The following is a 15,238-nucleotide window of genomic DNA, read 5'->3' as shown; positions in this document are numbered from 1 at the left end:
CTCCCTCAGCTCTGTCTCCCACTCTATAATTATGAAATCATTCAGCGGTCATGTGCATTCTCTCAGAAAGGGCCCATTTTATTCCCTTTGTCAACCCTTCTTCTGCCCTTCAAAATATTAATACATAGCACTCATGCATCCTGACCTGTATCTGCTTCAAGGTCTACTGTCTATCATAACCACTGGAATGTCACCTTCACATGCGCAGGGATTTGGTTTTGTTCATAGCAGAAGCACTAGGACATAGTAGGCACATAACAAATGAATGCACTGAATGAACAAACTGAAGGAAACCACCCAGAAACTGGAGGATTCCCCACCACCTGGGGAATAATCCACTCAGAGGTCCCAGCTGACTCCAACTGCTCACCTCTACACATAACCACCCACTCTCCTTACTTCCTGCTATGCTAGTCTACTTGGGCCTTCAGTACCTCCTGTACAGATGTACCTTGATTTATCGTGCTTTACAGATAGTGTTTTTATCTTCTTACAAATTGATGGTTTGTGGCAACCCCACGTTGAGCCTCTATCAATGCCATTTTTCCAACAACATGTACCTACTTTGTGTCACATTTTAGTAACTCTCACATTTCAAATTTTTCATTATTATTGTATCTTTTATAGTGGTCTGTGATAAGTGATCTTTGATGTTACTATTGTTAATTGTTTTGGGGCAACATGAAGTACACCTATATAAGATAGCAAAATTAACAAATGTGTGTGTTCTGACCATTCCACTGACTGGCTGCTCCCTCATCTCTCTGCCTCTCTTCTGGCCTCTCTATTCTTTGAGATGCAACAGTAGTGAAATTAGGCCAACTAATAACCCTACAATGGCTTCAAGGTGTTCAAGTGAAAGCAAGACTCACACATCTCTCACTTTAAATGAAAACTAGAAATTATTAAGTTTAGTGAGGAAGGCATATCGAAAGCTAGGCCTCTTGTGCCAGTTTGCCAAGCTGTGAGTGCAAAGGAAAAGTTCTTGAAGGATATGAAAAGTACTACTTCAGTGAACACACAAATGATAAAAAAGTGAAACAACCTTATTGCTGATACGGAGAAAGTTTTAATGATCTGGATAGAAGACCAAACCAGCCACAATATTCCCTTAGACCAAAGCCTAATTCAAAGCAAGGCCGGAACCCTCTTTCATTCTATGAAGGCTGAGAGAGGTGAGGAAGCTGCAGAAGAAAAGTCTGAAGCTAGCAGAGGTTGGTTCATGAGGTTTAAGGAAAGAAATCATCTCCATAGCATAGAAGTGCAAGGTGAAGTAGCAAGTGCTTACTGGCAGCAAGTTATCCAGAAGATCTAGCTAAGATCATTGATGAAGGTAGCTACATAACAGACTTTCAAGGTAGATGAAATGCCTCCCATTGGAAGAAGATGTCATCTGGGACTTTCACAGCTAGAGAGGAGAAGTCAACGCCTGGCTTCAGAACTTCTAAGGACAGGCTCACTCTCTTTTTAGGGGCTAATGCAGCTGGTGACCACACATTGAAGCCAGTGCTCATAGATCATTCCAAAAACCCTAGGGCCTTTAAGAATTATGTGAAATCTACTCTGCCTGTACTCTAAATGGAACAATAGAGCCTAGATGACAAGCACGTCTGTTTATAACATGGTGTGTTGAATTATTTTAAGCCCATTGTTCATAAAAAATTACTCTTTTAAAAAAATTACGGCTCATCGGCAATGCGTCCATTCACCCAAGAACTCTGATGGAGATGTACAGAGATTAATATTGTTTTCATGGCTATGAACACAACATCCATTGTGTAGCCCATAGATCAAGGAGTCATTTCAACTCTTACATTTTATTACTTAAGAAATACATTTAGTAAGGCTACAGCTGCCATAGACAGTAATTATTTGGCTAGATATTGGCAAAATAAACAGAAATCTTCTGGAAAAGATTCACCATTCTAGATGCCATTAAGAGCATTAACAATTCATGGGAGGAGGTGAAGATATCAACATTAACAGGAGTTTAGAAGTTGATTCTAACCCTCATGGATGACTTTGAGAAGTTCAAGACTTCAGTGGAGGAAGTCACTGCAGATGTGGTAGAAAGAGCAAGAGGAACTAGAAGTGGAGCCTGAAGATGTGACTGAACTGCTGTAGTCTCATGATCAAACTTGAAGGAATGAGAAGTTGCTTTCTATGGATCTGCAAAGAAAGTGGTTTCTTGAGATGGAATCTACTCCTGGTGAAGATGCTGTCATTATTGAAATAACAACAAAGGATTTAGAATATTACACAAACTTAGCTGATAAAGCTGTAGCAGGGTTTGAGAGGACTGACTCCAATTTTCAAAGAAGTTCTCCTATGGGTAAAATGCTACCACACAGTATCACATGCTAGAGAACTCTTTTGTGAAAAAAGAGTCCACTGATGTGGCAAACTTCATTGTTGTCTTATTTTAAGAAATGTGCATAACTACCTAAACCTTCAGCAACCATCCTCCTACCTAATCAGTCAGCAGCCATCAACACCGAGGCAAGACCCTCTCCCAGCAAAAAGATTAACACTCTCTAAAGGCGCAGATGATTGGCAGCATTTGTAGTAATAAAGTATTTTTTAATTAAGGTGCGTACATTTTTTGACAATGCTATGCACACTCACTAGACTATAGTATAGTATAACCATAACTTTTACATGCACTGAGAAACCAAAAATTTGTGTGGCTCCCTTTACTGTGATATTCGCTTTCTTGTGGTGGTCTGGAACCTTACCCACAGTATCTCTGAGGTATTCCTGTACCTAGCAAGAGGCCAGGATAACCCCAGATGGAGAATATACCATGAAGCATTGACAGTTTACTGGTGAGATCAAGCTTTAGCACCTTGACTGTGGGGAGGAGTCCAGGGTCAACATGCTGAAGGAATTATCACGTGTACTCTTCTACCTCACAGACTGCAAACATACTCTAACAGCACAACCATTTTTTAAAGGATGTTGTGACTAAGCACATTAAAATCTTGTTGCACTTTGACACAGGCATAAATGAAAAACTGGTACTTATAAGCCTGTTAAAATTAGGCTGGAAGACTGGTGGTTTCTTATTTTTGCGATAGAAAGAAGGGTCTGCACCTGCGTCACATGAGGTAGAACCAAGGAGACAAAACTGACATTTTCTAACCCATTCTCATTTTTTTTCACAGCACCAAACAAAATAATGCAATTATGTCAGTAAAAAACAAATTATTTCTGCATCTTTCTCAAAGCTTGCTGCAACTTCATTAATATACACTGTATTTTGTCATCAATCTAAAGACTGATAATAGCCAAATTATTGGCAGAACTCTTATTCTCTGCTTGTCACTTTCTGTCTATGGGGCTTTAGGTAATTGGCTTAATCTCCCTGAGTGTCATCTTCTTCATCTTTAAAATCGGAGTGTGATAGCCACTCATTTACTCAGTACCTATCTAGTATCTATCTCAGTATCTATAAAGTATCAACAGGAGATAATTCATGATAATATTCTTAACTTTTCTCACAAAGAGCAACATAAGCAACTCTAGTCGGTGCTATAAGGGAAGAACAGTGGATGTCCTCTTCCCTCCTCCCTGAATTTGAACATATTGGGTAAAATGCTTCTGTTTACGAAATTCTGAACTATAGGAAGCAGTTCTGCCTGGGAAATGATAGGATTGCAATGCAAGCAAGACATAGCCTGGTGTTAGCAAATCCTCAGCCTTGAAGGAAAACCCCTGGGAGCTGCAGCAATGGGTGAGTGTTTTAGTTCCTTATTTCACTCAGCCACAGATTCCGCAGGGTCTATGGAAGGCACTGCTAACCTAGTAGTCACCCAGTGTTTTAGAGTACTCCTGGGCCACATCAGTGCTGACTCACAATGCTGTGTGTCCCAGATTGAGGGCACCAGGTCCTGGGGTGACAGTGCATGATCACAGACAGGAATTTCTGTTCCGTATCTTTTGCTCTCTCCCCCTGCAATAAGACAACTGATAGCACTCCAGCAGGGAGCAACACACTTCTGTTCTCTGGCAATCCAGAGGTGCTAGCTGATTAGACACAGTTAAAACTCTTACATCAACATATAATAAGAAAAGAGAAAGGTTGTCTGGAACTTGGGGATCAATAACAGCTCTTCCTCTTAATCAGGATATTATTATATCTAAACAAAATATGCATCAGATGAAGAAGATGCCCATATACATACAAAGGTTTCATAGCAGTAAAGTGTTATGGTGTTATATCCTGCATTGTCTAAGGACAAGACACACTCTGGTAGATGGGAATGTTCTGGTTGCTGTAAGAGTTTGCTGCTGAAGGTCTAGGATGTTTTAACAGGCCTTGAAACCATTTAGGCCTTGTAACCCACAGAGGCAGAGAAGTTAGATGAACTTCCTCAGCCTTTATTGCAACTTTTTTTTTTTTTAAGATGGAGTCTTACTCTGTTGCTCAGGCTGGAGTGCAGTAGTGTGATCTCGGCTCACTGCAAACTCTCCCTCCTGGATTCAAGCAATTCTTGTGCCTCAGTCTCCAGCTGGGATTACAGGTGTGCACCATCACACCTGGCTAATTTTTGTATTTTAGTAGAGGTGAGGTTTCCCCATGTTGGCCAGGCTGGTCTCAAACTCCTGACCTCAGTGATCCACCTGCCTCAGCCTCCCACAGTGCTGGGATTGCAGGCGTGAACCACCACACCCAGCCGTTTATTCCAACTTCCTAATTCAAGGGCTAGAAACTCTCTTGCAGCTAGGGTTCCAGATCTGATTTTTTTAAATGCCTGTCAGAAGCATCTGTATGTCACTTAAGTCAGAAACTGGGCTGAATGGAGTCAGGGTGGTGGTAGCAGGAGCTGCATTATTTTGCTGGTGTGGACCCAGCAGAAGCAGCACAGGTCTGAAAGTAACAGTCACAGCAGCTGTTTTCTGATCCCCAAGTGCAGCTAGTTAGGGTTCCTGATTCCCCAGGTCCTTAGCCAGATGACTGGTGGTTTTCTGGAAATAAGTAGGCCTAGTTTAGAAGTCACCCCTCCAAGGTGAAAATTAAACATTGCAGTCATGCAGCCAAGAGTCTGATCCAGGGAGAATCAGGTGTAAGTAGGAAAGATGCAACAAGGAAGGGAGTGGGCAGGATGTGTTTAGAACCTTTACTTCAACCATGGGTTGGTGTTCAGGACTCTATGAATCAGTATGAGCAGGTGGGCTGCCTTGTCCTAAAAGGATGGACATTTTTAAGTTAAGTATATGATTTATATTATATTGATTACAAAAGGTTTTCTACTCTCAACTTTCATAATTTCTAGGGAGCAGAAAAGTAAGTGCCATATGCATCTGGGCACAAAAAAGATGCTGCAGGAACATAATGGTGGTGATATGAATAACTTCACATAAGGCTGTAGCCTGTTTGGTTCTGCAATTTCAGACTTTCTGTAAAGTGGTTTACAGCAGTAGTTCTCAAAGCAGAAGTAATAAGGAAAGCCACACAAAGCACTTAAAGTTTATCATACATATCCTTAAAAATATACATACGATGCTATAGGCAGTGCTGAAATACTTTCTGCATTCTAAAATCATATAAAATAAAATCAGCAGCTAATGTGTAAGTCAGTTCTATAACCATGGTGTAGTTAATGATCAGAGAAGGGAAGGTTAGCTAGGAAATTTGAGGCTTGTCTTTCTAGTGTCAAAATTAACATTTTTTGCTTCATTTCAAATGTCTTCTTTAATTGGGGCTATCAGCATCCATTAGTTTATGCAGTTTAGTAGATGTGTTAGAATGTTATACATTATGATTCAACGCTGAGAGTACAGTTAATAGTTAAAATGCTGACCCATGTGTTCAGCACCTAAGCTCTTACTGGACGGAAGGGGGGGGCGGAGAAAGGTGTATTACAACGGAGGAGCACAGAGGATCTTAATATATACATTCAATCTTTATTCTTCTATGTGTCAAATATTAGCCAGAGTTTGGTCTCCAGCCAAAACATGCTAAATGGCTGAATGCCAATGTAACTGGGATGTTTGGCCACCTCACAGTGCACTTTATCCGTGGAGCGGCAACAAATATCTCTAAAAAGTGAGCAAAATAATTGGATTGTCTGTTCTGTGATCCATTTGGTAATTCTTCATAGGCACAAGCACTACCAAACAGAAATACTGCTGAGGACACTGTAAATAACTGAGTCTGTGAGTTACATATGTTGACGTGTTGTCCTTTAAAGAATAAGTAACTTGGTTCAGTTTTTTCCTCTGCCTTCCTATAACCTGAATTCTGTTGTTCCTCATACTTACATAATGAAATTGGAAATGCATCTAATTTAGAAAATGGAAATTTTTCTTCTATGTTAGAACATTCAGATCAATTAAACATTTAAAGTTGCATTTAAAAAAAATGATAATTGCCTCATTGTATTAATGATTCTATCCCAAAGTAAATAATATACAGTGTTAAAGTTCCCATATAGGAATTAGATCCTGTAGAATTATATCTGTTCTAGTTAGTAAGTCGAGTTTGTTGTTATTATACGAGTAGCAGATACTCATTAAATATCCGCTCACATAGAAGTGTATGAGGAAGAAAGCTCACCCATAATCACTGTGTTGCTGCTTCCTCCTGACCTCCACCCCCATAAAAGTTAGGTTGTATCACACTGTGGGGGCTGTTGCAATAATGGCTTCCAACAAATCATGCCTCCTACATTCAAGCCACTGGGTAGTACACTCCCACCACCCCACATTGATGCTGGTTTGGCCATATGACTTACTTTGGCTGATGGGACATTAGCTAACTCGATGCAACAATAGGCTTAAAAATGCATATGCACCGAAGCTTGTCCTCTCTTCTCTTTGGAACCCCGAAACCAAGAATCCTGGGCTAGCCTACTTGAAGATGAGACGCCGTGTGGAGCAGAGAAGGCTTCCCAGCCGAGCCCCACAGACCAAACCAGATTTCTAGTTGCAAGATCATCTATCCCCAGTGGAGCTGCCAGCTTACTAGAGAGTCAGCTGAGCCAATCCATGCCTGAAGAACCTCTCAGCTGACCCAGAGAATGATGAGAAATAATAAATATGAGAAATAAAGTTTGTTGTTTTAAGCCACTATATTTTGATGCAGATTTTAATATAGTAAAAGCTAACTGATACAATGTCCTCAGTTATAAATGGAATTCTAGGGGAGTTGAAGCCTGGGCAACACAAGATCCTAGAAGTGGGTTATTTTGATAGCCTACATAAAGCTGTATAATACTATCAAATTGAGTGCATTAAAAAAAAAAAAAAACTTACCCCATACTCCCATAAATACTGCAAAGACCAGGGTTCCAAAACTGTCAAAGATGCACAATTTCTGGAAAATATAGATGACATATAAATGAGTCATATCCTCCACTTATTAGGATTCAGTAAATATGAAATGCTTTGTCTATTCTACAGTCTTGAAGTTCTTTTCAAAGGTGATGCCTAGTTTAACAATCATCTATGATCATACACCATTCAATGTATCTACTACATACTTATAGATAAAATTTGATTCTTTTAAAAACAGTCTTTGCTGTATTAACCAGTGTATCTTCCAGTGAAACTTTGCATATCCCAATAAGGAAATAGGTATAGTTCCTAGAATTCCACTGAGTTTAAAGCCTCCATTGGGCTTGAATAACAGCCTCTTATGAGCTGTCATAATGGATTTGAGGAAGCAGTATGGCTCTACGAATACAATGATCCCTAAGCAACTTTTAGATTTATGATTTACATTTTATCATCATCCCACCCTGGTCAGAGGGTAAGTTTCAGAATTCCTGTTTTTCCTGTTAAGAGACGTACAAAGCTGAGGTTTATCTCCAAGTGGCTCTCCTCCAGGAGAGCTCTGTTTTCTTAAACCCAATGTTGGCTTTTCTACCATCACTGACAGATGCTTCTATTGGAATAAAGGATGCACAGGTGCTTTTGCCAACATTACAATGAATACAATGATCATGAATGATAAATAACATATCTGGCCAAATAAGGCTTTATTCACTAGTTCTGCGAAGTTTTATCCCTTTGCTAGTATATAAGCAGCCTATCTCCCTCTATGAGTTCCTGGAAAATATTTTAATTCGTTACTAATTTTTCATTAGTGAGCATTTTTACATTTCCTAAAAAAATACTATAAAGATAATGGAAAAAGTGACACGCATATCTACTTTATGACAGATAATATAAAAGGACAGGGACTGGGTAGAAAAGCTATAGGTAAAAAAAAAAAAAAAAAAAAAAAAAAACCTTTTCAAATGTTAAAAGAAAATTCAAAGCTGCTTCGAAGTAGAAAAGTCTACTTTGCTTTAGGTGATTTTTTGGGTTGCTCTTTATACTCATGTAAAGTGGATAAACCTTCATCTATGTAAAAACATCAGTTATTTTCATAAAAGAATAGCGACATTCTCATCCATCTGATTTTCAAGGCCCCCTCAATCATCCACATTGATTGTGATGAGAAAGCAAGCATAATCCTAAATTGTCTGTCATCCAATTATTCTTCTAAAACACCTCAAGGAAGACAGAATAAATGCATGCCTGCTCTGGGGAACAATCCTTTCCACCTACTCCTCTTATCCAGGGATTCCAGAAGACCACATATTTCAAATCTTTTACCTTTGACTCTTATGGAACCGTCTTCTCCAAATTAACTTTTAATATTATGCCTTATCCTTTATTGTAAAATTATAAGAAAGGTCTCATAAAAACAGTTCTGCATGTTGTAATACTATTATTGAAGATTCTGTCCAATGCCACTTCCATTTTAGGAATCAATGCAATCTTCTAAGTATTTGACAACACTCTACTTGCCTTGACGCTTCTGCCCACCTACTCCAAAAAGAAAATCCCACCTGTGAATTCTTAGCTCTACTCTTTTGAGAAAACGTCAATGGAAACACATCTGTCAGCACTAGAGGGAAAAATGGGAGCATTACGAAAGAGCAAGTGTACTGCCAATGTCAAGATCACTCCAGCTGCCTTGCTCAAGGTGACGGACAGGCCTAGCACTCTTATGAGAGGGAGTTAGGCCTGGATGAAGTTCGTATTCTTGCCACATGTGTGAGAATCCTGGACCCTTGAGAAAGAATAAGATGGCTGACTTCTTTGCTCTGTGTTCCATGAACTATGTGGAAGCAGGAAGTAAGGGAAAAAGGAAGCAAGGAGCTTACTTGGTAAGAAGCCTAGCTTAGCTTGCTAGGCAGGATGGCATAGAGAGGGCAAGACAGCTGTGTTAAGAGCAGTTTGAATCAGCATACTGCTTTAGTCACATAGAGCAGGAAAGAAAACAAAGAGCTGCATATGTAGGCATGATGATTTTAAGCAGAGAAACCAACTAGAATTTTGGGGGGAAAAAAATGACAATTTGTTATGCTTTCTTCCTGGAAAGAAGCAAAGTCAAAATTTTATAACTAAATATGTTTTTATGAACAAAATATTAGAACTTACCATGCTTCCCTTTTATCCTGCCAGCTAGAAAGCTAAGAATCTTATTCAATAATCACAGAAACAGTATGAATCCCTATTATTTGCATAATTGTCTCCTAATTTCATATTTCTATTTTTAATTTGCTAAAAGGTAAGCATATCTGTAAATTAGTACTCTTTCCAAAAGAAAGATATATAAATGAATACATAAATAAATGTATGAAGGAAAAAATAATTCACAAACAGAAAAGCCAGAAAAAGTGCTTTTTCTTTTTCAACCTTTTTTTTTTCCATTTAGTCCTCTTATGCATACTCTTTTATAAACATAAAAGTTTCCTTCTTTTTGAAAATCATCCCAACAAGACTCAAGGGATTCTTCAGGAAACTGGAATAGAATTAAAGATTCAATTTTTATTTTTTCAAAACAAAAAAAATGCACACAGGGGTATATTTGAAAGTCATGTGCTTAAGGAGGGTAGGTGGAGCAGAAGAAAGAAGAAGAGGTGGGTGTGGGAAGTGTGAAGGAGAGAACTTCTTAAGGAAAATGAAACTTCCACTTGCATCTTTGTAGATGACAATCTGCCTCTGGTGTTACTGTTGGCATCTGCCTTAAAGCCAGTGCTTCAGGATACAGCTAACTAGTGTCCTTTAGCCTCTGAGTCAGCATCACTGGAAGCAGCTTCCCTCTTACTAGCTTCAAGGCTTTTACTCTATGTGATCTACAACAGATATTTATAGTCTAGAGTTTGTGTTGGTTTGGGAGAGGGGGCTTAATTTCTAAATTAAGTGTAAAAATCCATCTGTTGACAACACCCTGCAATCAGCTTAACTAAGTAGTGAAACAATTTCTCAAACAGAGCTGGATCTGAGTAAAGTGCCTGCAATGTCAGCTGGCAAAGAATATGGTAATGACGAGAAATGCAGATTTCTTATAAATTTCTGACTTTGCCAGTTACTAGGTGGGTGACTTTGGGCAGGTTATTTGATCTCCCAGATCGCCAGTATTTTACGCTGTAAAAATGGAGATAATACCTGTTCTGCCTATCTCATAGGGTTGTTGTATATGTCAAAAGTGGTAAGTATAAGAACTATGCAAAGTATGATCTAGAAAGTGGCATCAGTATAACAGCAATACATTCCATTAAAATCTGACTTACATGGAGTAGGCCACAATGTTCTAGGGACACTAATGATTCCTAAACTCTCATGGTGGAACAAGGGGATAGAGAGAAGATCATCGGAGGAAAGCGTGGGTCAGGATTGTAAGGAAAATGCTCTGAAGTAAGCTGACCATCTTTCTATCTGTCCAGAGTTTCCAGCCTGCTTTCAGTAAGCTCCCTCCATTCTTCATGCTCGTCCGAAACCTCCCAAATTTTAAGAAGTCATAAAGCTCAGGACCATTTGCATGTATAAGGAGAGCTAGATGTGTTTTCTGGCAATGTTTTAAGACAAATACCTTTTTCATCACATATGAAACCCTTCTCATGCATAGTTACACAGACAGTCTAAATCTGACCATCAGGGTCTTTACAATCTAAGCATAGTTTTGGCACATGTTGAAAGGGGGAAAACAGAAGTACAGATTCAGGTTTCCACTTACTTGAATTAAGGAAAATACTTACACAGGTTGAGTATCCCAAATCCAAAGTTTTTTGAGTACTGACATAATGTTCAGAGGAAATGCTCAAGGCAGCATTTCAGATTTTGGATTTTTGGATTAGGGATGCTCAACCCGTAAGTCTAAGGCAAATATTCCAAAATCCAAAATTCAAAATACCTTGGATCTCAAGCATTTCAGATAATGAATACTCAACCTGTAGTGAATCTATTAAAAAGTATGTATAAGATAAAATGGGTTTGAGATTTCTGCTTTGGTTACTTGAAATACTCAAATAGTTTAGATTCCACTATTATCTCACTGACACTCTATGAGATTTTATCTAAGGTCTTAAATCACAATTTTATTATTTGTAAAAGAGGAATAAAGCATTGTATATTAATGTCCAGAATGTTTGAAAGGTTAGTTGAAAAATATCTGAATTCCTCAGAGGAAAAAAGATACAATACTATGTTTTATCTAAATCAGCATTAGAAAAGAAATCTTTCATTAGGTGTAAATATTGGGAATAAATACCTTTGAGGACTCGCAAGTAATATTGAGTTTCCAGAATGGACAAAGCCTATCACACTGAGGACACATTATGATCTTGCCACCAATATCAGGATGACAAACTTCTTTGCTAAAAAGAGAGAAATAAAACTTAATTAAAAAAAATTTAATCAATTTAAAGCAGCATGGTAAAATCTAATATCTATTCACAATAAGAAACAAAACTAAACCGATCTTGTAAAACTAGAAACAGAAGTGAACTTCATTAACCTGATAAAGGTTTGTTACATAAAACTCATTAAAAATCATACTAAATGGTAAAATGCTGAAAGTATTTCCTTTAGGTCAGGAATAAAGCAAAAGATTCTGCTATCACTGTTTCTTTTCAGCTGGAGGTCTCTGCCGGCGTTGTATGTCAAGTAAAACAAGCCACAAGGATAGGCCAGGAAGAAAGAGAACTGTTATTACTAACAGATTACATGATTATCTATATAGATGACTTAATAGACCCTAAAGATAAATTATTAGAATTAATAAGTTGAGTAAAGTCCAGGTGCAGTGGCTCATGCCTGTAATCCCAGCACTTTGGGAGGCCGAGGTGGGTGAATCACCTGAGGTCATGAGTTCAAGACCAGCCTGGCCAACATGGCGAAACCCTCTCTCTACTAAAAATACAAAAATTAGCAGAGCATGGTGGTGCATGCCTGTAATCCCACCTACTCAAGAGGCTGAGGCAGGAGAATTGCTCAAACCCAGGAGGTTGAGGTTGCAGTGAACTGAGATCATGCCACTGCACTCCAGCCTGGGTGACAGAGTGAGACTCTGTCTTAAAAAACAAAACAAACCAAAAATAAGTTGAGTAAAGTTTGCTGGATGCAAAATCAATAGCAAAATACACTCAGGGACACAAAAAGGAATTATGTCCCCATACACCTGTAATCATTAGGAAATAATTCTTAAAAAATACCATTTCAATAGTGTAAAAAATATAAACTGTTCAGGAATAAATCTAATTCAAAATATGTTAAGATTTATAGGGAGAAAATAGAATTTTTCTGAAATGCAGTAAAGAAGGCCTACACTATCATATTCACAATTTGTAATAATCAATATTTAAAGATATTAGTTATCGCCCATTTAAGCTATAAATTCAGTGGAAAAGCAAAGGCTCAGAACAGTCAAAATACTTCTGAAGACAAAGGCATTATGGGAGAGGTTAAGAAAAACTGACCAACAGAAGAAAATAAAGAGGTCAGAAACAGACGTCTTGCCTATATAAAAACTGATTTATACCAGAGCTGGCCAAGCAAATTAGTAAAGTGAGAACTGACATTTCAATAAAACGGATCTGGTACAACAGGATATCCATATGAACAAACATAAAATTGAACCCGTAATCATATTCTATATACATCAATTCCAGGTAGAAAATGAGAATGCCAACGTACCAACTTACTAGAAAAAAAAAATGTAGATAACCTCAGAGTAAGGAGATGTATAAACAAGAAACCCAAAAGCATAAACCACAAAGAAAAATATTGATACATTCAAGATATTTTAAAAGAATGTCATTAAAAAATAACATTAAAGGGAGAAAAATATAAGCCACAAATTGGTAAAAGTTTTGCAGACATAAAAATGACAGGATTATTTGTCAGAGTATTTAAAGGACTCCCACAAATTAATACCAAAAAAAAAAACCTCCAAGTAACATTGCATGCTGCTCCCTCTAGGAGAAGCCATTCAGATAGGCTAGGCTTGTATGTAACTAGGACTGGAGCTGTGCAGTTAGGTGGTCTTACAAATAACTAAGGAAAAACAAATAGGAATGGGAAGCTTTCCTAGAATAGCTGAGTAAAGATCTTGGAAAACCCTCTCCCTCCATAAAAGCAATGAGAACACTGGCAAAAATTGTCAAAATCAGCCTTCGCAGAATTCTGGAAATTAACCAAGTGCTTGATGTCATCTGAGGAGCATTTATTTGAAGAAAACTGGCTAAATCTCTATAAGAATGATGACGCCTGTTAACCTGACTGATTCCCAACCCCATCTCCCTAGCTTCGTGGTAGCCTTAAAAACCAACAGCCTTGTAACTATAGAAGCTGTGAAAAATAGCAGCCTAGCAGCCACTGAAGGGGAAGAAGTAGTCTAAAGCTACCCCAAAAACCCCATCCTCAGAGAAGTCTTACTACTTGACCTGACTACCAGCTCCCCTAAAAAGCTCCATGCGCAGGATTTGTCATTCTTTTTAAACCTCATACTCAGAGCTCATACTGTGAACAGCACTATCACCAAAGTGTCTGTTGAAAGCAATTGGCAAGAATTATTTTACATTGTAGCTGCTTGAGGCAGTGATACCAGTAGAGGTTAACAAGAGGTCAACCAAAGAACTTAAAAGGAAAAATTAGGAAATGAAATGTGCACAGGGGGCTCTAAAAACCTCCAACATATTCCTGAGATTGCAGAGGGCCATGCACATGTGTAGGACAGTGCACAGGGCCAAGAAAGACATGAGAAAACCTTAATCCCTTACCTCTGGCTGACTTTGAGGTTCTGCACTGGCAAGAAGGAAAAGCTAAGGAAGAGCTGAAAACTACCTGCTGGAGCGTTAAACACATTTCTTCAATACCCACTCACACACAGCCATGAGATGAGGCAAAGGCAGAGAAATGAAAATTACTGGTACTAGGCATTTAATGCAGTCACCAGCTAATCCAATCATTAGCTAACAACAAGACTTATTGAACATAGACTTCAGTGGTCACACATGACAAAGACAAGTAGTTCAGGAAAGTAAACAAAGGGAAGCAGCAGTAGCAGTGATAATAATAAACAGAAGCAACAACAAACCCTGAAGAGGGAAAATATCTGATTTCCAGATTTGCTACATTATAATACTTAAAATGCCCAGTTTTCAATGTAAAATTACAAGATACACCAAGAAATGGAAAAGTACGGTCCTAACACAGAGAGGAAAAAGCAGTTGGTAAAACTGTCCCTGAGGACACCCAGATATTGCATTTATTAGATGAAGACTTTTTATATTTAGCAGTTATACATATTTGGAGAACTAAAGGAAATCTTGCCTAAAGAATTAAAGGAAGCACGACAAAGAGAATATCAATAGAGATAGGAATTATTAAAAAGAACCAATTAGCAAAGTACAATAACTAAAATAAAAAAATCATTAGAAGGGCTCCTCAGCAGACATGAAATAGCAGAAGAATCAGCAAACTGAAAGCTAGGTCTATTAAAATTATCCAGTCTGAGAAATGGAACAAAAAAGGAATGAGGACAAATGAACACAGTCTCAGAAATTAGTGGGATACCATCAAATATACCAATACATACATTATAGAAGTCCCAGAGGAAAAAGGAGAGAAACAGAAATAATATTTGAAGAATCAATACCTGAAAACTTCCTACATTTAATGAAAACACTATTTTGCACATCCAGGAAACTCAACAAATTCCATGTAGGATAAACTCAAAGAGATCTAAACCTAGGAGTATCATATTCAAAGTGTCTAAAGACAAAGCCAAAGGAATCATGGCAAAGGATGATGACAGCAGGAAGAGAAAAGTGATTCATCACATATAAAGGGTGCTCAGTAAGATTAGCAGCTAACTTTTCATAAAAACCATGGAGGCCAGAGGCAGTGGGATGATATTTCAAAGTGCTGAAAGAAAGACTGTCAACCAAGTATTCTATAT

General features: G+C 38.2%; 1 protein-coding gene across 5 annotated transcripts in view; it reads right to left on the bottom strand.

Moving 5' to 3' along the window:
- Positions 1 to 15,238, bottom strand: part of ANO6 (anoctamin 6) — a 212,106-nt gene that overhangs the window by 46,836 nt on the left and 150,032 nt on the right. For all 5 annotated transcript variants that reach the window (XM_058426498.1, XM_058426500.1, XM_032173773.2 and 2 more), the window contains 2 exons: positions 11,549 to 11,654; positions 7,258 to 7,318 (listed from right to left, as the gene is read on the bottom strand). In XM_058426498.1, coding sequence (XP_058282481.1) covers positions 7,258 to 7,318; positions 11,549 to 11,654 — 167 coding nt within the window. The remainder of the gene's footprint in view (positions 1 to 7,257; positions 7,319 to 11,548; positions 11,655 to 15,238) is intronic.

The sequence above is a fragment of the Hylobates moloch genome, unplaced genomic scaffold, assembly GCF_009828535.3.
Source record: "Hylobates moloch isolate HMO894 unplaced genomic scaffold, HMol_V3 SCAFFOLD_13, whole genome shotgun sequence".
Taxonomy (NCBI): Eukaryota; Metazoa; Chordata; class Mammalia; order Primates; family Hylobatidae; genus Hylobates; species Hylobates moloch.
This window is presented reverse-complemented; position numbering and strand designations above follow the sequence as displayed.